Genomic DNA, 21291 nt, shown 5'->3' on the forward strand with positions numbered 1-21291 from the left:
TGGGGCAGACTCCCTTGCCGTATCTTATTTCTCTACATTAGCAAGCTGTTTGGTTTATTTTGCCATTCTGCTGGGAAACATCACCCTGATGTGGCAACACGAGGCCCCAGCCCAAGGGAGAACTTCTCTCACGTGGTCTATTCTTACCTCTTTGGTCTTTGCCATTCTAGAGCAGGAGATCTGGTGATGGGAAGAAAGGGTGAGAAGGCAGCAGGATGGGAAGATGCTAGCTGCAGCCCTGGAGCAGTAGCACTGGTTACAGTAGAGATGGCAAAGGCAGTGGTGGTCGGTACGGGTGGCAGAGACGATGAGAGCTCTGATGTACTGAAGACAAGGAATGATGAGCTGACCATTGGAAGAGTTCCAGAGAGCTACCAAAGGGTCTCAGTGACCACAGGGCCATTAGCTGCAAAACCATCTCTGTCGATGGTTCAGTTTCTGAACACAGCACCCATCACTGTAGGACCGACGGTCCCAAGAACTGCAAGACCAGGAGGTGCTACTGGCTCTGTTGTGTCCACTGCTGCTGGAAGTTGAGGAGCATAGTAGCTGGCGAGTACTAAAACCACTATATTAATCCCAGAGCAGTAAGCCTCTAGCCTGAAAATATGTTCAGCCATAAGTACCCGACTTTGATGAAGGCAGTAGGCCAATAGCTGTGCTCTGTATAAAACTAGTTCTATTAAACATGGGTATGGTAGAAAATGGCCACATAGGAGACAAGATGTAACCCCATCCTTTGAAAATTGTAATACCTTGTAGACAATAGAAGGTGACAATATCATTAGTGAGCTAGTCAGAGGGTTGACAAGATGGCGTGGCAGCGAAAGATATGCCACTGTGCTTGACGACTTGAATTCCATTCTTGGGATCAACACGGTGGAAGGAAAGAACCCACTCTTGAAAGTTCTCCTTTGACCTCAACCAGTGCACATTGACCCTCACAGACTTCAACACACAAAAATAAACACATAAATGTAAATTGAAACACGACACAGGCAGAGTATGGGGATCCTTCGAGAATCAAGGAAGGCATAAGTGACTTCAGATGAACTCAAAGAATGAGGAAGATTCAATGAACTTGATCTGCTGATCAATTAAATAATAAAACAAAGTTAAACATTAAATGACCGAACCAATAAAAACATCCAGTTGGTGAGATAAGGGCTAAAGGTTCTGGGTAATCATTTACTCCCAAGGGTTAGACAGCAGCCCAAAGCCCAGAAACAAAATGACCGGAACCAGAACCATGCGCACTGCCTTCCTCAGGTTTGCTTTCAAGTTCTTGCTCTGTTGTTGCTGATTTGGGAATATGGGCCTTCTTCTGTTGGTAGGAGGCGAGCAAGACTGTCTCTCTTGGGAGATGGTTCTGAAAAGTGAGGCAGGATGCTGCCTTTCCCTGAAACAATTGAGGACCCTGGGAACTCCAGAAGAAGAGGGATGGAGGAAGGAGAGAAGGAAGGGAGGACAGGAGGGAGGGAGGGAGGGAGGGAGGGCGACAGACAGACAAAAAGAAGAAGGTGGGGGAGGAAAGGGAGAGAAAGGGGGAGGAGAAGAGAGAATATCGGCTGAAGCCACTAGAAATAAATAAAATAAGCAGCCATCATAAACTCAGGGTTTACATGTCTGAGGGTTATTGATGCTGGAAAATGGAGCAGAGCACTCATGCATTTAACTTACAATTTGTGAAGTGCATTAATTTGAGGAAATAGCATTAACCAGCAGATTGAGACAATAACGGCTTATGTCTTAAACAATGTTTTTTACCAGGCTTCAAAGATCAACTTAACCAAAACAGAGTGATCACAGGGAATTACACTGGGAAGTGGGGGACAAAACAAATAACACCCCTTATGGCTTTGGACAGTGGTTCAGAGTAAAGAGCCTAGACCGGAAGAAGTTTTGGGGGTTGTGGATGAGAATGATGCCATGTTTCTCACAAGGAGACAACATTTAGAGTGGAGACCAGCGCTATTAACCTTGCCATTCTCACTGCAAGCCAGCACTCGGGCGGGGTGGGAAGCAGGTTAACGCCAATAGCTCAGAAAGAAACAATATTGCTAAGAAAAATTGCTAAGATCCGCTGACCCACCTGCTTTCCTGGCTCTTTGTAATTTCCCTGCCCTAAAAGGAAATAGTTAAAACTGATAAATTTCAAATTTATAGCTCTGCCTTAGCCCACAAGACTGAGATCTGCTGGGTGGTCTTCCTTTCTGTGTACAGTGCGAAGGAAACCTTCGCCCCACCCCCGTCTCCACAGCTCCATGGGGCATGACTCACTCTTACCTCAAGCCACGTAGAGCCTCCAATGGTTACTGCTCTGCCTGTCGCATCTCCACACCCATCTCTTTACCAAGTCTTACTGGCTCATCTCCAAATCACCTGATTGTGGGCTTTTTCAGGGCAGGCAGCTCAGCCCAGCCAGCATTCACTCTGCACCCAGGGTGCGAACAATTGCTGCCCAAGGCTGTTGTTCCTAGGTTTTCCACATACATCACAGGCTGGCTGAAGTAATCCCAGTCCCTGGCCAGGCCTGTGGGAGCCTGCATCCTGTGACCACTGCCTGTTGTTTTGACTGTTGTTGCCCCCTTGAATCTCCTTTCTCACTCTGTGAGAGCTACGTCAGACTGCCTCTGTCTTCCAAAGCAAGCCGAAGCTACTTGTTTCTTTTGCTGCCATCCTCGTGACTTCCCTTTCTGCTCAGAGATAGCCACTGGGTACCAGCAGACTAGGCGGTTGGACTAGGCAAAGCAGACCCCCTAGCTGTCACTGTTAGGCCCTCAGTCACTATCACTCAACTCTCCCGCCCCCTTCCCAGCTATGCCTTTCTTGCTTTTTTTTCCCTGATCATATTGCACACTCTCACTCACCAGGGCATGTGTCCTGCATGTTGTCCATAGTCCTGTCTCTTCCCCCCCCCCCCAATCCTTGTCCCACGCTCACCCTCTAACTGGCGAATTCACTTATCTCACAAACTCAAGAAAGCCCAATTCCAGGCATCCACACTCTGGTGAAGTATGTATAGAAAGCAGCGAGTGAGAGCCAAGACCTCCAGTCATGCTGGAGAAAGCCATGGAAGCAACATATTCCATATAGTCCACAAATGTTTACTGAATTCGTGAATGAGCCAGCGATCATGAGCTCTGAGACCTTGCTTCCCTGGGAGGGTCTGTAAAGCCATAAGATAATGGGGCCCTGGATTCCATCTTCAGTTCAGTGAGTGGCAAAAGTTTCTGGTCAACCTGTCTCCCTAAGGCGTGGTCAAGAGCCAGCACCTCAGTTTAGTTTTTCCAGCAGAATTCTCTGGCTCGACCCACTTGACTCCGCCATTCAGTGTTGGTTTGGACTGAGTTGTTTCTGAATCCAGATGCAGCCTGGCAGGTCTCTCTGCAGAGGGTGGGAGTCAGGATCCCGTCTGTGACCGCTAACTTTGAGCTGTAGTAGTGACATGCCTGGACATTAGGTGACCTTTGTAGCGACTCCGAAACACAGGATCATCCTGAAGCCAGCACACGCGACACATCTTTAATATGAACAGATTTCATATTCCCTAGATGGCAGGTGTAGAATGGCTTCACCTCAAGAGAAACTTCATCCACCCTTACTTTCCTTTAAATCAGTTTGGCCCTTCAGCTTCTGTGTTCATTGTCAGGTGGTGAGAAGCCATCTTAGACTCCATGTAACCCCAGTCTCATAGGTCATAGGCTTGACACAACAGACGGCACGAAGTTCCAGACTTTATATAATGAAACGTCTCAATTCCAGTCTGGACCCTGGAGGGAAGGGGCTGTTTGGATAGCCTCCCGTTCCCTTCCTTAGTCAGCCACTCCCCTCTCCTCTCATCCTAGCTGAAGCTTCTAACCCTTCCACGGCTGGACTAGGGCAACGGAGGCCAATATGAGGAGGGGTGCCTAGCCCATGCTGCATATTTAGAACTCCTCACTGGGGACTTCGGGGTCCTTCTCCTGTCAGGGGTGACTCATGTCTTTTGGTCCTTTCCTCAACTGTTGAGCATCTGTTAGTCCACTTCTGTGGTCACAGAACAGCTTCTAGGCAGGGCTTGTGGGCAGGTTTTAGAAAGCTGGGACCTTGACTCCTCTCAAGTCATCTACATCTGATTGACCTGGAATGTGGGGCTCTGTGCCCCAGCATTTTTTGCACCTGCTACCGTGAAGATACCACAAGCATTTAGTGTGGGGTGGGCTTTCTCCTCTACTCAACGGATACCCACAGTCACAGCTTATGTGCTCTGAACTGAAAGACATGAACTCACCAGTTCCCTTCTCTCTGCCTTTCTGCCTCCACTCTTTCCCACAACGAGCTCCCTTGGGCATATGTGTAACCCTATAAATGCCTCTCTTTCTCTTCCATAACATCCAGGTGGCTAAGCTGTTCTGTTTGTTCATCACAGTTGGTTTGTGCCCCTGAACTTGGTTCAGTAGCATCTTCCTCTGAGACCTCTGAGATGGTCTCTTCCAAGTTCAGGTAGGGCTCATCATCTAGGATCATTATACACACACACAGACATGAAGACGCATGCACATACATATACACATGAGAGTACTGTCAGCAAGAACAATCTGCACACCCTGCAGGTTGCAATTACAGTTTTTTTTGTGGTAAATATTTGTTGTTGTTGCTTTAAAATTTTATTCATTTACATTTATGCTTTATTTGTGTGTGTGTTTGTGTGTGTGCGAGCACGTGCATGTGCTCATACACTATATAACCTGTGTATAGTACATGAGGAAGCCGTAAAAGAGCTGTGCTCACCCGAAACCTGCTGGATTAACAGGTGGTTGTGAGCCTCCTTGAATTCAGGGAATACTTCTGAAAGAGTGGCAAGTGCATTTAACCACTGAGCTACCACTCCAGACCCTTTCCAATTTGTTTTTAATCACATCAATATTTCACAAACACTGATTAGATACCAGAGATGAAATGAAATTCCTGTGTGACCATTTTGACCTGTCTTGCTTCCCCCTACAAAGATGACAAAACCTATTAGACGAATGGGTCTTAATTTTTCTTTCATAACTTTTTTTAGATCTCATATTTACACATAAAGTATGTGAGGTGTGTCTTCGTGTGAGTTTGTATATTTAAATTTAGTTTTCTACAACCTACTTTTCACCCAACAACTTCATTTGTTCTCTCGTTTTTTTTAAATTAGTTTTTTTTGAGAACACTGCACAATGTGTATTTAGCACATACAGTCCTCGGATCCACTCCCCACTTCTCTCCACCCAGGTTTACATCCTCTTTCTCCCTTCCCAGCACTTATCAATTGGCCATAGCTCCTCAGCTAGGGGACGGACTTTGTGCACAGCTCCCCTCTCCGAGCTGGGGTTTAGTCTGGCAGAGCTTGCCCAGGTCCTGTGCATGCTGTCACCACCATTGTGAGTTCGTATGTGCCCCTTCCTGCTGTGTCTGGAAAACACTGCATTATTTTCTTGTTGTCGTCTACCCCTCTGGCTCTTGAAACCTTTCCACTTCCGTTTCCATGTTAATCCCTGAGTTTGTGAGGAGGGGGAATGATGTGTGTATGTATGCGGGTGTGCGTGCATGCATATGTGTGTATGTATGCGGGTGTGCGTGCATGCATATGTGTGTGTGTGTGTGTTCCATTCAGGGCCAAACATTCTGCAGTCTCTTATTTTCCACATCTTGACAAATTTTGTATCTCTGTCTTGCTGTAAAAAGAAGTTTCTTGATTAGGGTTATAAAATGTATTAAATTATTGCATTAATACATTATATATTAATATATAGTATATGTAATTATATATTAAATATATTAATTTATATCTGTTAATATATTAAACCATTAGGAGTTGTTTTAATAATGTGACCATGCAACAGAATGATAACACTAGGATAAGTAGGCTATATGACCCACCTAGCCACAAGTTCTTGGCCAGTTAATGGTACCAGGCCTGAATTTCTTCTTGTGGAGTGTGCCTAAATACAAGTAGAAAGTGGTTGGTTATACTCATGATCTTTATGCCGCTTTCCTGTGGTGATTCACATAAGGAGACCCCATAGTTCCAACCATTTCAATTCTTGATCCCCAGTTGGTGGCACTGTTGGGTAGTGAGTGCTATGCCCCAAGTGGCTTGGTTTTGCAACTGACTCGGGACAGTGAGGGAACAGAAAAATGATAGACACATGTACAGAAAATCTAGGATCAAGTAAAGTGTGTGTACTCTGAAGGAGATGCACCTACTTCTCCTACAACTCAGAACCTTAGCATCTTCTCATGTACAGCACATGGAGAAGTTAGCTAGTCTTGGTAGGAGGTCTTTGTAAGCGAGCAGCCTGAGGCTCTAGACATCCAGGAGGAGGGAGCTGCAGTCGCTAGCTAGTTTTTGTATCCATGTGATCAGTCATCTATAAACACTGGTACTAGGACCAGAAGAAGAAGGCTTTGCCAGTTTCAAGCCTCTCCCACATGCAGAAAGGATTTGCCATCTCCCATGGGTTTGAGGGCTTGGTCCTTGTATGGCTGTGCCCATGTCAATAATAAAGATCCATCCTGGACTTCATCATTCAGGGCTTCCTCTGCTCCCTGGAGGGTAGATTTGGAGGGCATAACCTTGCTGGAGGAAGGATGTTACTGGGGGCAAGACTTCAGGTTTTCAGACCATGTTCTATTCCCAGCGTGTAGTCTCTGCCTGGTGCCTGCAGTTGAAGATGAGATCCCTCAGCCACCTGCTTCTGCTGCCTTGCCCTCACTCCACTATCGTGGGTTCTGTCCTCTAAAATTGTACGTTCACACACTTTCCTCTATCAGTTCCTGTGGTCATGGTGTTTCATCACAACAATAGAAAATTAATTGACATAGCATGTCTTTCCTGGCCAGTGGTTTCCTGCTGAGTAAGGCTGACAATCAGCTTTCTCCTCTGGCAGTATGCATAGACCCTTCCAGCGCTCAGAAACCCAAATCAGGCTCTTTGCAAGACGGAACCACTAAACGGTCTCTCTAACCCCTCTTTAATCACTTTAGGCATCCTATGTAACGTTATGAGTCTAATATATTTGGGGAAGTTTCCATCTATCTTCCGTGGCTTACATCTGAGGACTTGGCTTAGATGGGCTGCATCTCTGGATGTTTATCATTTGAACCTCAAGCTCATAGTAAGTGGAACTTCACCTGTAGTGATTGGTTGTGATCTGTGTATATCAAAAGAACAAGCTACAAGCTTAGTTCTCAGAGAATATAGTGTGAATTCAAAACCCCACTTCGCCAGGAATTTTTAGAGTCCCTGTTTTAAAACCAGCAGCTGGGGAAAGTGTAGAGATTCTGGGTATGTGTTAGGATCTTCCTCATAATCTCATTCCTGACATGGACCTGGCTTCATCCTTCATAGTGACTGGGCCACAATCCTGCACCCCTGATGGACGCTGCCTCTATGCCCCACCCCTACGTCACAGAAGAAATAGTGCATGACTCTAAGCTTTCATTGTATCCATGGAGGTAGCTCTTTCTAGCTTTGGAACCCTGTGCCTCAAAGAACAACTGTTTGCCATATTTTACCTAACCTAAGCATTTTTAAGGGACAGTTTCCACCACCCCAGAAAATTTAATCTATTGAAATCTTCCAGATAAAGTTTCAAATAAGTGTTTAAGTTTTCATGTACAAATTAAGTTTTCATGCTACAAATACCAGCTTAAGAATAGGGAGCAAACAGATGTAGAAAGAATCTTATATTGATCTAGACAGTCCAGGCTAGTTTACTATTTGAAAGATACAGCTAGTAAGACTTAGGGTAACTATATCTTTTCCAAGGTCTCACATTTTGTTAGTGACAGCCAAGGATGGTGACCACATCATATAAGATATAGGATGCTTTCCTGTCTGTGTTTGCTCTTACATTCTTTTATTTCAGTAAGTAGACGCTGAACCTTAGGAAGAGAGAGAAAAAATGCCTACTGGAGCAGACATCAAGGAGAGAATGGGAGACAGTTCCCATGACAGCAATTCAAACATGACCCAAGAACAATCCTTCAAGAAAGGTAAAAATCACACACAAAGAACTCTGGTTATGGGCTGTGGTGGCGCACACCTTTAATCCCAACACTCAGGAGGCAAAGGCAGGTGAATCTCTGTGAGTTTGAGACCAGCCTGGTCTACAAAGTGAGTGCCCAGGCAGGCTCCAAAGCTACACACAGAAACCCTGTCTCAAAAAAAAAAAAAAAAAAAAAAAACTCTGGTTATGAGGAAAATAGGATCTAGGCACCCCAATTTCCTCCTTCTTGATAGATAGCATTTTTCTCACTAGTGACCAATAGAGCTAAATAGTGATAAAGCATTTTTACTCCTAATTATTTAATTTCTCATAGGTAATCTCAAAGGCATACAGAACAGATAAGAAAATGATGTAGGTGGGTCTTCTATCTATCTGTTGTTTCATTGGTTAATTAATAAAGAAAACTGCTTGACCTGATAGGTCAGAAAATAGGTAGGTGGGGAAGACAGAACAGAATTCTGGGAGGAAGAAGGCAGTGAGGCAGTCGCCATGATTCTCCAACCCGAGAAGGACGTAGGCTAGAATCTTCCCCGTATTCTTTTAAACACTGCTTGGCCCATTAGTTTCAGCCTCTTATTGGCTATCTCTCATATCTTGCTTAACCCATTTCTAATAATCTGTGTAGCACCACGAGGTGGTTGCTTACCCGGCCCTGGAAACCTTATCTCTGAGGCTGGCTCTGCCTCCAAAGGAACTAGCTCTCCATCTTGGGAGAATGGAGACTCCGCAGAACAAACTGTACCCCCTATATTCCTGAGAACCAAACAGACACCAGTCTTTTGCCTCCTCTAGACCTAGAAACCATAAGAAGGCAGCTGACTGCACGACCTCTGTCCCTTTTTCTCCTAGGTTTTTGTTCACTGCGGCATTGCCTGGCCTTCATCTTGCAGCTCTGTAATTTTTCGATCTATACCCAACAAATGAACTTGAGCATTGCCATAACAGCCATGGTGAACACCACAGCAGCAACCAGCCAACCCAACACTTCCACTGAAAGACCCCCCACTGACTCACAGAACTTCTGGAATGAAACAGTACAGGAATCTAAGGTACTGATATGTTTTGTGAGAGTCTCAACTATTTCTTTGATTCAAGGGCCATCTTATGAGCAAATGAAATTTCTTTAGTATGAGACCATAAAGATTACCTGAGGGGATTTTTATCTCTCTATATATAATGCCTATAAGTGAAACCTTGGTTAAGTCAGAATAAATCATGGTTCCTCATTCAGTAAAAATAAATTCTTCTTCTATACGGATGAAAATCAACCCCAACCAGGCTCATAGATTATGTGCCCTCTCTTCTACATAATGCTCAGTATCTCAGCAATGACATTTCTTTCTTCATGAGCTTCTCCTTCTGTCTCTATCAATTATGCATAATATATGTATCTATTATAATATATAAAATATAGTAGTTCATATAGATCCTATATGAAGATGAATATTATATGTATTTGCCTTTCTGAGACAGAGACTTTCTATGTTTGTCTTCAAACTCCTTATCCTCCTGCTTCAGCATCCAAAGTACTTGGATTCCAGGCAAGTACCAGCATGGACTCCTGTAATTTGTTTTTTGTTTGGTTTTGTTTTTCGAGACAAGGTTTCTCTGTGTAGCCTCGGTGTTTATCCTGGAACTAGCTCTTGTAGACCAGGCTGGCCTCGAATTCACAGAGATCCACCTGCCTCTGCCTCCCAAGTGCTGGGATTAAAGGCATGTGCCACCACTGCCCTACTGTGACTCCTATATTTTAATTGGTCAGTTAATCATGTCAGGGTGATAGAAAAGAATATACTATGCATATACTTAGTTTTTTTTTCTTTATGAAACTGGTGAATTGGAAGAATTGAGCAGTGTTGAAATGAACTGCACATTGCTTTCTGTGTCTCAAGTCTTACAATGAATAGTCAAACAGCTGAGCCAGATGTGAAGCACAACTGTAATCTAGTGACTTTGGAGTTTGGAGCAGAAGGACTAAGAGATCAAGATCATCCTGGGCTGGCAAGAACCTATCTCAGACCAAAATGAAATGAAACAAGTCACGTATGCAGCCAAACAATGGATTCTTCTTGTCGCCTAGGCCCCAGTGTATGACTGGACTCCAGAGATCCAGGGTATCCTCCTCAGCTCCCTGAGCTACGGGTCATTCTTAGCTCCGATCCCCACTGGCTATGTGGCTGGAGTATTTGGAGCCAAGTATGTGGTTGGAGCGGGTTTGTTAATTTCTTCAGTGCTGACTCTCTTCATTCCACTGGCGGCTGACACTGGAGTAGCCTTGCTCATTGTCCTTCGGGTCATCCAAGGCATTGCTCAGGTATCAAGATCTTTACCAAGTATAACTGGCAAATATCTATGTTCTAGAATGATCTCATATCTCTAAGAATGAATAATTTTCCCCAGGTTATGGTATTAACAGGTCAGTACTCAATATGGGTCAAATGGGCTCCGCCATTGGAAAGGAGTCAACTCACCACCATTGCTGGATCAGGTAACTGGTATCTGAATCTCATTTTGTATGCACTATTCAAGAGTACTCAGCAATGGACTACTAAGAGAACAAAAACCTTGTATCCTAGTCACTCTGTCTTCATAATCCTTGCTTTGAAGAACTAGATCATCTTTTTTTGATCAGAATAGCATGTTACCAATGCAGCAAACATTCTTGGATTTTATATGCATTAATTTCTTTTACCCTCATAAGAACCTTATAAATCAGTTAAATAGTATGTACACAGTGTAAAAAAATCCAAGACACAAGTAGACTGATAAGTGTCTGAGATTATATGGCTCCTGAGGGAAGGAGCAGTGTTTGTTTTGTTTTGGTCTTGATTGAAGCTCAAACCCTCATTCACCATCACTCAACTCTGTAGGAAGTGTATGGATTCTCAAGACCAGCCCTCATCTACATACCCTTGTATCTTTTGCTCAGGGGCAATGCTTGGGACCTTCCTTGTCCTCATTGCTGGTGGTCTTCTTTGCCAGACCCTCGGATGGCCTTATATCTTCTACATCTTTGGTGAGTTTGTTCATTTTGAAAATCTCAGAATGTTTCTCTATGACAATGAATGCTGGGTATCTGGGATGAACGTATCTTTGGTTATCTAAATTTGAACAGATAGCATTTATGTAAAGTTGGCAATGTTCAAAATTAGTCATGGCGAAAATCTTGCTGATTTATAAAAGAGCATCTAGGTTTTAGTATTCTGGGGGCTGTTGAGATGGCTTAGCAGTTAGGATTATTTGTTGCTCTTGCAGGGGACTCAGGGTCAGTTCACTCACAAAATAGCCCATAACTTTGTGTAACTCCAATTCTAGGGGATCCCATGCCCTCTTCTGACCTCCACAGGCGCACAAATACATATGCAGACAAAACACTCATACATATAAAACAAAACAAGTAAATTTCAAAAGATGAACTAGTATGAATTTAATAGTTTGGCTATATAGTTGAATAATCTTATAACTTTATGAACATCAACATTGTTATTGTTTATAAACACTTGGTGGTGGGGGACCAGTCCCAGAAGGGCATCAGCAGGATACCCGAGGCCTTGGCAGGGCAGTGGCAGGTCCCCAGAGGCATCCACAGGTTCCCTTTGTGGGTGAGAGACCAAGGTGGGTGAGAGACAGAAAGATACGCCCTGCAAAGAGAGAGTTTGGGTATAGCGTTTATTTAGCAGGTTATGGAGAGGAAAGGGAAGCTGGAAAGGGAGAAGAAGGGAGAAAAAAAGGCAGAGAGAAAGAGGAAAGGGGGGGTAAAGAGGGATAGAGAGAGAGGGAAGGGGGAGTGAGGCAGTAGTTACTTCTTCTGAAGAGGGACAGGGAGAGAGAGAGAGAGAGAGAGAGAGAGAGAGAGAGAGAGAGAGAGAGAGGAGCAGGCTGGAGAGGAGCCAGGGGATCTGCTTGCATGGTGGGGGGAATGGAGGGTTGGGAGTCTCTTAAAGGACAGGGTACTCAGGTGACAGGGAAGGTCAGAAAAATAATAACAAGCACACACCTTTCTGAGCTAGGGAGATGGCTCAGTTTGTAAAGTGATTACCATGTAGGCATAAGGAGCTGAGTCTAATTTCCAGAACTCATGTGAAAAATTGGGTATCACGGTGCACATCTGTAATCTTAATGCTGGGGAGGCAGAGACAAGCAGGACCCTGGACTTGTTGCCAGCCAGTGCATCCTCCTTAGTAAGTCCCAGTCCATGAAAAAAATACTGTCCAACAATGAGGACCCTAAGAGAGACAGACATACATGGATCTAATCTACATGGGAAGTGGAAAAAGACAAGATCTCCTGAGTAAATTGGGAGCATGGGGACCATGGGAGAGAGTTGAAGGGGAGAGGAGAGGCAGGGAGGGGAGTAGAGAAAAATGTAAAGCTCAATAAAATAAAATTAAAAAAAGAGAAAGTACTGTCCAAAAACTAGGTGGCTGACACCTGAGTGATGGATGGCATTCAAGTTTGATGAGCCACACCGCCACTCTGCAATGATGATAGTGACTTCTCCAACACTGTGATAAGGAATGAATTAGATTGATGGTGATTAACTTCATTCTGCATGTAGAAACGGTCTAAGTAATCAGTTGCACATAAAACAAGAAAGGTAAACGAAAGGCAGGAAAAGGCTCAGTGGAGAAGCTAACCTTGCAGTCCAGCAGGAGGGGCACCAGCTGGTGCTCAGTTGTGAGGGCTCGTGCACTGAGAGCTTGTGTGCATCTTCGGTGTAACACGTGTGTGCTTCAAAGCCTGTGGGCAGTGTAACACGTGTGTGCTTCAAAGCCTCTGGGAACTCAGCGGTTGGAAGCAGCTGCCGTTCTTCCTGGAGTCCCACGGAGCAGCTGGGCCTCTATTCTCTTTCTCTCATCTGCCTTGGATCATGGAGTCACTGGAGCGCCTTCCTCCCTAGAGGACGGGGAAGAAAGGCAGCATCTCGTGACGCCTCCTCTGACAGCTGCCCTATCTTGATGCCTCCGCTGACAGCTGCCCTAGGGCTTAAGCAAAAGCAAGTTACACGAACAAGACCTAAGTCAATGGTGGTGAAGTACCCTCCGTGACAGAGCCATTCAGGACCACAGTGTTGGGGATGAGGGTGAAGTACCTGCACTGGTTATTGTATCCATCATAGAAATCATCAAATGGAAGGAAAGCGTCGACACAGTGCTGACGGGCTCTTCTATCACAGGTGGAATTGGCTGTGCCTGTTGCCTGATCTGGTTTCCTCTCGTATACGATGACCCACAGAATCACCCCTTTATCAGTGCTGGTGAGAAGAGATACATTGGGTGTTCACTGGCTCACGAGGTACATTGACGAATCTCCCTGTCACTTTCCCTATCCCTGGGCATCTCCTATCTCATGATAGAGGTAGAGCAGGGGCGCTCCTATCTCGTGATGGAGGGAGTAATCACATGCATTTTCTTTTAGGATTGCTCACCAGGCTGGTCTCTTCCAATTAAAGCCATGGTCAAATCTCTCCCACTTTGGGCTATTGTAGTTTCTTACTTCTGTCAGTATTGGCTGTTATCCACAATGATGGCATACACACCCACGTATATCGGCTCTGTACTTCAAGCAAACCTCAGAGATGTGAGTATAAAGAGAGTGTACCCGGTTACTGTGTTTCTCTGTGTGATCTCACTCGTAGCCACAGGATGAGGAATTTAGGCCAGGACCCCTCACAGGAAACGCAGCCACGTAACTTGGATTCACAGTGACCTCAATGTAGTTCACTGCTTACTTGAGCAGAGGTGTGGCTCCAAATCAGGTCATGGTGTCATATTTTAAAAAGTCCTATGCAAAAAATCCTATACTTAATGAAGTCAGCATTTATAAACAAGACTTTTCTTTTGGCAGCATAATTTTTTTAAAAAGGATTAATAAATTCTGTTGTAAATAAGATATTATTAGACTTCTTTTCCTTCCTTCCTTCCTTCCTTCCTCCCTCCCTCCCTCCCTTCCTCCCTCCCTCCCTCCCTTTCTTTCTCCCTTCTTCCCTTTCTTCCACCTTCTCTCCCTTCTTTCTTTTTTCCTTCCTTTCTTTCTTTCTTTCTTTCTTTCTTGATTTTTTTTCCCCCTGAGATAGGAATTCACTAAGTATCCTAGGTTAGCATGGAATTTACTACGTAGCTGTCCCCCAAATTCAGGTCTTCTTATGTCTACCTCCTCACTGTAGGATTCCAGGCATATACCACCAAGCCTAGCTCAAAATCTTTAAAATAACTATTTCTAAGTGATCTTTATATATGAAGAGAGTACTTATCATTTTATTAAAATTATCGAAACCAGGCATGATAGTGCATGCCTTTAATCCCAGCACTTAGGAGACAGAAGCTGTAAGATGTGTGTGAGTTTGAGCCAGCCTGCTCTACATAGTGAGTCCTGGGTCAGTGAGGACTACATAGTGAGAGCTTCTGTCAAAAAAAATTTATGAAGATTGAGTTATGTGTGCATTTCCCCTCCATAACTACAGTTAAGTTACAATTCTAGTAACAAAAAATTTAATTTGCACTGGAAGCGATGTGTGTAAAATGCAAAGCCACAGACCGGGGCCATCCCTTCAGGATCAGTTGGGGCCACAGTGGGGAAATGCTGCGACTGCTTGTACTTACTATCTCCAATCTCCAGAGTGGAATCTTGTCGGCCCTGCCATTCGTGTTTGGCTGTATCTGCATTATCCTGGGGGGACTACTGGCAGATTTTCTCCTCTCCAGGAAAATCCTCCGACTTGTGACTATCAGGAAGCTCTTCACTGCAATAGGTAAGGGCCAAGCTGGATGCTCGGCGACTATGGGAGCTCTGGAGCCTCTTTTTTATGGCTTTTGTTCTGCTGCAGGGGTCCTTGTCTCATCTGGGATCCTCGTGCCCCTGCCGTGGGTCAGCTCTAGCCGCAGCACCACAATGGCCTTCTTGGTTCTGTCGTCTGTCTTCTGCAGCCTCTGTGACTCAGGGGCCCTCATAAACTTCTTAGATATTGCTCCAAGGTAGGGACCCTTTTGCCTCATCCTCATAGAAGCTCAGTTCAAGTCCAGGAACCCTAGCTACCCTTGCTCTGATGCAAATGTAAAAGACAGTGTATGCATCAGGTTACAGGGACAGTAATATCAGCGCTATGTCTCTGCAGTTCCTGGAAGGGACTCTAGGCTAGTCGGCCACTGTGAATGCCACCTTTCCTAGCTGAAACAAGAGCAGTCTGTGGCCATGCGGACACTTCGCCTGTAAGTCTCTGCTGAAGAATGCAGCAGGGCAATTGGATTGGTTACTGAAAGTTCTCAAGAGATCCCATCATGGAGGTCCATGTGGAGCTTAAATAAAGGGGGGGGGGGAAGGGGTTGAGAGAAATTCAGTTGATAAATACTTGCCAGGCAAGCATGCGGACTCGAGTTCCATCCCCAGAACTCATGCTGCAAAAAATTAAAATAAAACAAAGTAAAATAAAACAAGGTAGATATGTGCACTTGCAATCCCAGTGCTGGGAAGCTGGCAAGAGGTATGGATCCCTGTGGCTTGCTTGCAGCTGGCCTAGCCTACTGGGTAATTTCTATGCTAATGAGAGACAATAGTCTGAAAGAAATATGGACAACTGAAGAATACCCAAGGTCATCTTCTGTCCCCAAGGTCATCTTCGGTCCTCCACTTGTAGCGCACAGATGTACATGCATATCGGCGCACATGTGAACACATATACACCCACAAAAATAAAGGGGCAAGACATAGAACCAAAGGAAAAAATCATTATCTCTGGTGTGAGTCATGCTAGAGAGAACTGAGACCAGACATAAAGCTCCCGGGGTCTAATCAGGGAAACAGGAAAAGTTTCATCTTTACACAATGGCCCCTGAGACTTGTAGGAGAAAGGCTGGTCTAGAGAACAGCCATGTCATCCCACGAAGGTCTTGGACACAGAAGGAGGAGGCATTTTATCCCGAAACAGGGCTACAACATTGGCCTCAATAGCAAGAGCCAAGAAGTTGACATGTTAGCATAGACTACCCCTGAAAGGCTGAGCCTGTAGCATAGGAGTATAAGGATCATTAGTTAGCGTATGGTGTTCAAGTTTAATATGTACCACCCTAAACCTCCCCAGAGATAAGCATAGAGATAGGACAGCGAATGCAAACCTTTGCTTACCTGAGACTTCCCCCTTCCCAGGTACGCTGGCTTTCTCAAAGGACTACTGCAAATCTTTTCGTATATAGCAGGAGCCGTAGCTCCTACTGCTGCTGGATTTTTTATTGGTCAGGTAAGATTAAACATTGTCAGAAATATCAGTAAGAGAAACTGAATAGCGGTAGTTAGTAGAAGTCAGTCTAAGGTGCTGTTAGTTCCTCAGTGAGGAAGAACTCAAAGCTCATGCGTCTGGAGCCCTTAATAAGCCTTCATTCCCAGCTCAGCTTATGAAGAGAAACTCCATATTCTGGGTTTGGTGTGTGTGAGAATGCTCGGGGCCGAGGGCTATGGTTTGCGAATTCTTACAGGATGAGCCTCTCATGTTAAAGTCCTACATCCAGTAATATTCATAGCGTTTCTCCTACAGTACTGTATGATCATTCAGCGTAGTTTGCTTCAAACTGAGTGCTCTCAGGATTTGGGGGAGGATTTCAGTGTTAACATCTTGAATGCTCTGGGAAACCCAGGATGAGGTGGCTTCTGTCTAGGAAGCTAACAAGTCTTTGGAAATTGAAGAAAAGATGTTTAATGAATGGCAGAGGGGAAAGCTCCCCGCACCTCAGACCTGTGCTCCTGGGTATTCATTAAACGCCTTGCTCGTCAGTCAGAGCAGAAGCACCCAGGACTAGTGCTGCTGGGATGCCGGTTTTCATTCTGAAGCCTCCATCCCGGAGTTGTGTTGAAGGAGGCCGCTTGTTTATCTCCCAGCCCCCGGCAGCTCAGATCAGAAATAATCACACAGAAACTATATTATTTAAATCACTGCTTGGCCCATTAGCTCTAGCTTCTTATTGGCTAACTCTTACATATAAATTTAACCCATCTCCATTAATCTGGGTATCGCCACATGGCTGTGGCTTCTGGCATCTGTCTCTGATGGGGCTAAATGGCTTCTCTCCTGACTCCTCCTTCTTTCTCCCAGCATTCAGTTTAGTTTTCCCCCGTCTACCTCTATTCCCTGCATAGGACCAAGACAGTTTTCTTTATTCAGGAATGGTAATTACAGCATACAGAGGGGAATCCCACATCAGAGTTGCATTTTTCCATCGTTAAAATAAGCATAGCAATGTGGTGCGTGCTTGTAATCCCAGCACTTGGGAGGCCAGGTTGGCCTACATTGTCAGACCCTGTTTTACAAACAAATCCCTAAAAGAAGAAAAAAGTAAGAATAAATATATAATTAAACCTGATAACTTGAACATTACCTAAGAATTATATAGACATACCTTTCACATGGAAAAGGATGTCTGTGAGATTTATGAAAATCTCACTTCTAAGCTTCCCGTGACTTTCTATTAATAGCTCAGAAAAAGACAGGAGATTAGCAAAGAATGGACTTTATCAAGTCCCCTTTTGCCTCGAAGCTTTCTAGTCTCTGAAAACACACTATTAGGGATTGGTTAAAATGAAAATTCTCATATAGACCTTGTTTCTCTTGCCACTTGACTGACTGATTAGTTCATTCATTTAGTCATTCATTCATTGATTTGAAAAACTATTAAATGTTAGTGTGTATTATGTCCATGGTTTTAACAAACAAACACACAAAAGTGTCCTAACCCTATCCCATTAAATCTACAATGAAAAACAATTGACAGAAAACTGAAGTAAATTATAGACGGATTGGTGGTAAGTGCTGAGAGAAGCGGAGAGTAGGAAACAAGACCAATTTATCAATGTGGCCAAAGGCAGAATCTTTGAAAAGGTGACTTTAAGCAAGTACTGGAAAGAAGTGAGGGAGCAAGTCAAGAGTGTCCGATGGGAAATGCTTTCTAGCTGAGGGAAGAGGGGACTGATAGCCTAGTGTTAGACACGCAGCAGTATATTCCAGGAGCAAGATGGACGTCATGAAGGTTGGGTTGAGTTAGGAGAAGGAACATCAAGACATAGCACCCCAACTTTTCTGAACCCGGGGTACAAGAAGTAGGCCACCATTGCTAACAAGTAGTTTCCTGCCTCCAGGATCCAGAGCTTGGCTGGAGAAATGTCTTCTTACTGGCAGCTGCTATTGATGTTGTAGGCCTGCTCTTCTACCTCGTCTTCGGCCAAGCAGAGGTCCAGGACTGGGCTAAGGAACAGACCCATCTCTGAGAAGAGTGAGCAATGTGTGAGATCCTGATACTTCCCTTCAAAGACCTGCTTTTGTGCCTACTTGGCTGCTAAAGACATCTAACCAAAAGGGCTTTGTTCCAGGGTCATCTTAGCGATCCTGGCTAGAAGATACTAAAGGCATTCCTCCCCCTCCCCCCACAATTGGAGGTCTCACAAGGGAAAGGAACAGTTGGTTGTTTATAACTGTAACTGTATGCTCCTGGTAGCACAGGTGTGTCCAACTTTCTATGAATCCTCTATACTTTCCCCTGTTATCATGGTAAAAGCATCAGGGGTTAGAAGATAATTTGCAATAAAACTGAAGAGGAAGTCAGAAGTACAGGAGTGATGTGTTGAAACCATGGAAGAGTGGTACCATGAACTCTGTAAGCTTCCAGCAATAGAGACCTGAAAACCCAGACAACAGAACATCTACAGGGGCAGGAGGCCAAAGTGGACAGTGACTCTCATGTTAAGTGAGAGGGTTAAAGAGCCATTGTGAGTCTTGGTGTGTGCAGAGTGTCTAAGAAAATCAAAATAAAGAACAAGGAAGAGTGAATCTATTGTGTAAAAATGAATCAACTTTCTTCAACTAATACAAGACGGGCAGTAGAATTCAACCATTCTAGACAGTTTCTTGTCTGTGGATCTTGGCTTTGGATCAAAACCACTTCCAGAACATAAACACCACTCAGGCACTCTCTGGAGTAAACTCTTCCACAGATACCTTCTTTTTGACTACTCTGACCTGGACCTTTCATTGGGATGTGGATCTGTGCAAATCTCTTATGGAGTAGACACGGGCTTGTGTGACTCTGATCTCCTCATGTACCGCTTTCCAGCATCAGTCTCACAATGACTGCTCCTTGCCTGCTTCTCTGACTCTTGTGGTTTCAGCCACTGTTCAATGGGTCTCATTCAGTGTAAAATGTCTTCTAAAAATGTTGGTAAGACGCATGCTTGCTCCAGCTCATTTCTAATGGTTAGAGAGTGTGTATGGTGATGTGTGGTGTTTCTTTGCACTAAGAATCCACACGGACTACAGAAGAGAACATAAACACTCAAGCACTAAATGAATGTTAATGAATACATTAGTGTGTATGGAGACATGACAGGCCTCACAGTCATGCACAGCTTGAAATAACTCACTACCACAGGGGGATAGATGGCTTTAATGACAGTATCACAAGCGAGTGTGCAGTGACAGCTGCGGACTATGTAAGAAAGAGGGGCACATCTTACTAGAATATGTAAGTGCCGTGCACTTATTTAAGGGTGAGTGGTGGCCACCACCATTACACAGCATCAATTGAGCTGGTGTTTGAAGACCTGATATAGGAGGCTAATGGAATGAATGTTCTAGGAAAGACCCTCGAGGAAGATCCACAGCATTTACAAAGACTTGGTGGCAAGAGAGAAAAGGCAGGTGTGAACAAGAGCAGAATTGACTGGGAAGTGACTGAAGAAGAAAGATCAGGAGTGAATAAGAGAAAACTGGGCGGTGAGGAGGTTATAGAAGTATTGAAGTCAAGAACATCCAGGGCATAGTGGACCTAGTGAAGAGTATTGGTCTGTATATTAAAATCAGTGATCATATTTTAATGGAATGGGACACAATCATGGTTCTGATTTTTAGTGGTCACACTGCATAAAAGAATTGGTTAGGGGCTGGAGAGATGGCTCAGTGGTTAAGAGCGTTGCCTGCTCTTCCAAAGGTTCTGAGTTCAATTCCCAGCAACCACATGGTGGCTCACAGCCATCTGTAATGAGGTCTGGTGCCCTCGTCTGGCCTTCAGGCATACACGCAGAAAGAATATTGTATACATAATAAATAAATAAATAAATAAATTGGTTAGGAAGTCCCCTGCAGTTCAGGATAGTGGTGGTCCATAGTATAGATGGATGGGGTAGGGAAAAATAAGCCAAGTGGATAGCCTGGCCCCATTATAATACCCCAGGAGAGAGTGAATGACGTCCACAGCAACAGTTGCATTTTGTTTTGTTGGTAGGTCAATGGGGATGCTTCTCCCAACAACAACTCACACAATGAAGACCACAAACAGAAATATGGGCACAAAGGTCTGGGTGGCACATGTGACATTTGGGGTCCAGTTATGAATTTGGTAACAATTTAAACAAAAGTCATGATGAAAATTTTCAATGTGGATGAGATTGCCTGGGTAGACAGTATGACATAAAAGAGAAAGTCTATAACTAATCTTTCATGGTCAGCTAAAGGATAGAGAGAGAGAAGAGGAAGGTGGGGGAAAGGACAGAGGGAGGAATGGAGGAAGAAAGGAAGAAAAGTAGAGACGGCAAACCAAGAGAATAGTATTAAGATGGAGAAATGGAAAAAAATGAATTACAAAAAGGAGCGGTCGGTCAGTGTGGCATCAATCTGCAGGGATCTGGCTGATGGGGAGGAAGCAGAGTGAGAAGAAAGGGGTCCAATCCTGAGACTTCGGAGGCAAAAGAGAAGGAGGAAGAAAGGTGAGAGGTTCAAAGAAAGCCTGTAGCAAGCTATGAATACCCCAGAGACAGAGCTAGCTGAGAAATCAAAGTGGCGTAAAGAAAAGCTTCAAGCGTGAATGGAAAGATCCTGGGAGGGGGATGAGGAAGGACTGCTGTGGCCTAAAGACCAGCTAGGAAGATAACAGGAGTGGGATGTAGGTGGTCTCGCCTTTTCACTGTGGGTCCAAGGTCATGTCCGTATTAGCTAGTGAGAAATCCAAGGAGGGTTTCGTTCTTGGAATCTTTCTCTCTATTTGAAAGTGCAGAGGGTGCATGAGGGGCTTGTTGGTAAGACAGAGGCTACAGTGCTCTTATTAGACAGAAGAGCACCATAGCAGAGATGCCCTGCTGGTGGCCGGGCAAGGTCTTTGCCTTCCATACAACCCTGGAATACCTACACATGCTTCTTCTTCTAGCCCATTCATGACAGTTTCCAACCCCAGAGAATTCAAGAACCAGGACATGCATTGTTTGACACATCTTCAACAAAGTGTGGGAT

General features: G+C 44.5%; 1 protein-coding gene across 3 annotated transcripts; it reads left to right on the forward strand.

Moving 5' to 3' along the window:
- The first annotated feature begins 1200 nt into the window (after positions 1 to 1200).
- Positions 1201 to 19381, forward strand: Slc17a4 (solute carrier family 17 member 4). Of its 3 annotated transcripts, none has more exons than XM_041632769.1 (13): positions 1208 to 1269; positions 7006 to 7136; positions 7890 to 8016; positions 8880 to 9079; positions 10111 to 10344; positions 10431 to 10518; positions 10960 to 11046; positions 13207 to 13325; positions 13449 to 13610; positions 14649 to 14781; positions 14857 to 15004; positions 16173 to 16263; positions 18211 to 19381. In XM_041632769.1, exons 3-13 carry the CDS (start codon positions 7926 to 7928, stop codon positions 18307 to 18309), a joined length of 1452 nt encoding a protein of 483 aa, XP_041488703.1. In that variant the 5' UTR covers positions 1208 to 1269; positions 7006 to 7136; positions 7890 to 7925; the 3' UTR covers positions 18310 to 19381. The 3 variants fall into 3 exon arrangements, with proteins under 3 accessions (XP_041488702.1, XP_041488703.1, XP_041488701.1); XM_041632767.1 differs by having other exon boundaries at positions 18153 to 19380; XM_041632768.1 differs by lacking the exon at positions 7006 to 7136 and having other exon boundaries at positions 1201 to 1269; positions 18153 to 19380.
- Positions 19382 to 21291: the final 1910 nt, after the last annotated feature.

This window comes from Microtus oregoni, unplaced genomic scaffold (assembly GCF_018167655.1).
Source record: "Microtus oregoni isolate MIOR12 unplaced genomic scaffold, Mior012 000042F_ref0000377, whole genome shotgun sequence".
NCBI lineage: Eukaryota > Metazoa > Chordata > Mammalia > Rodentia > Cricetidae > Microtus > Microtus oregoni.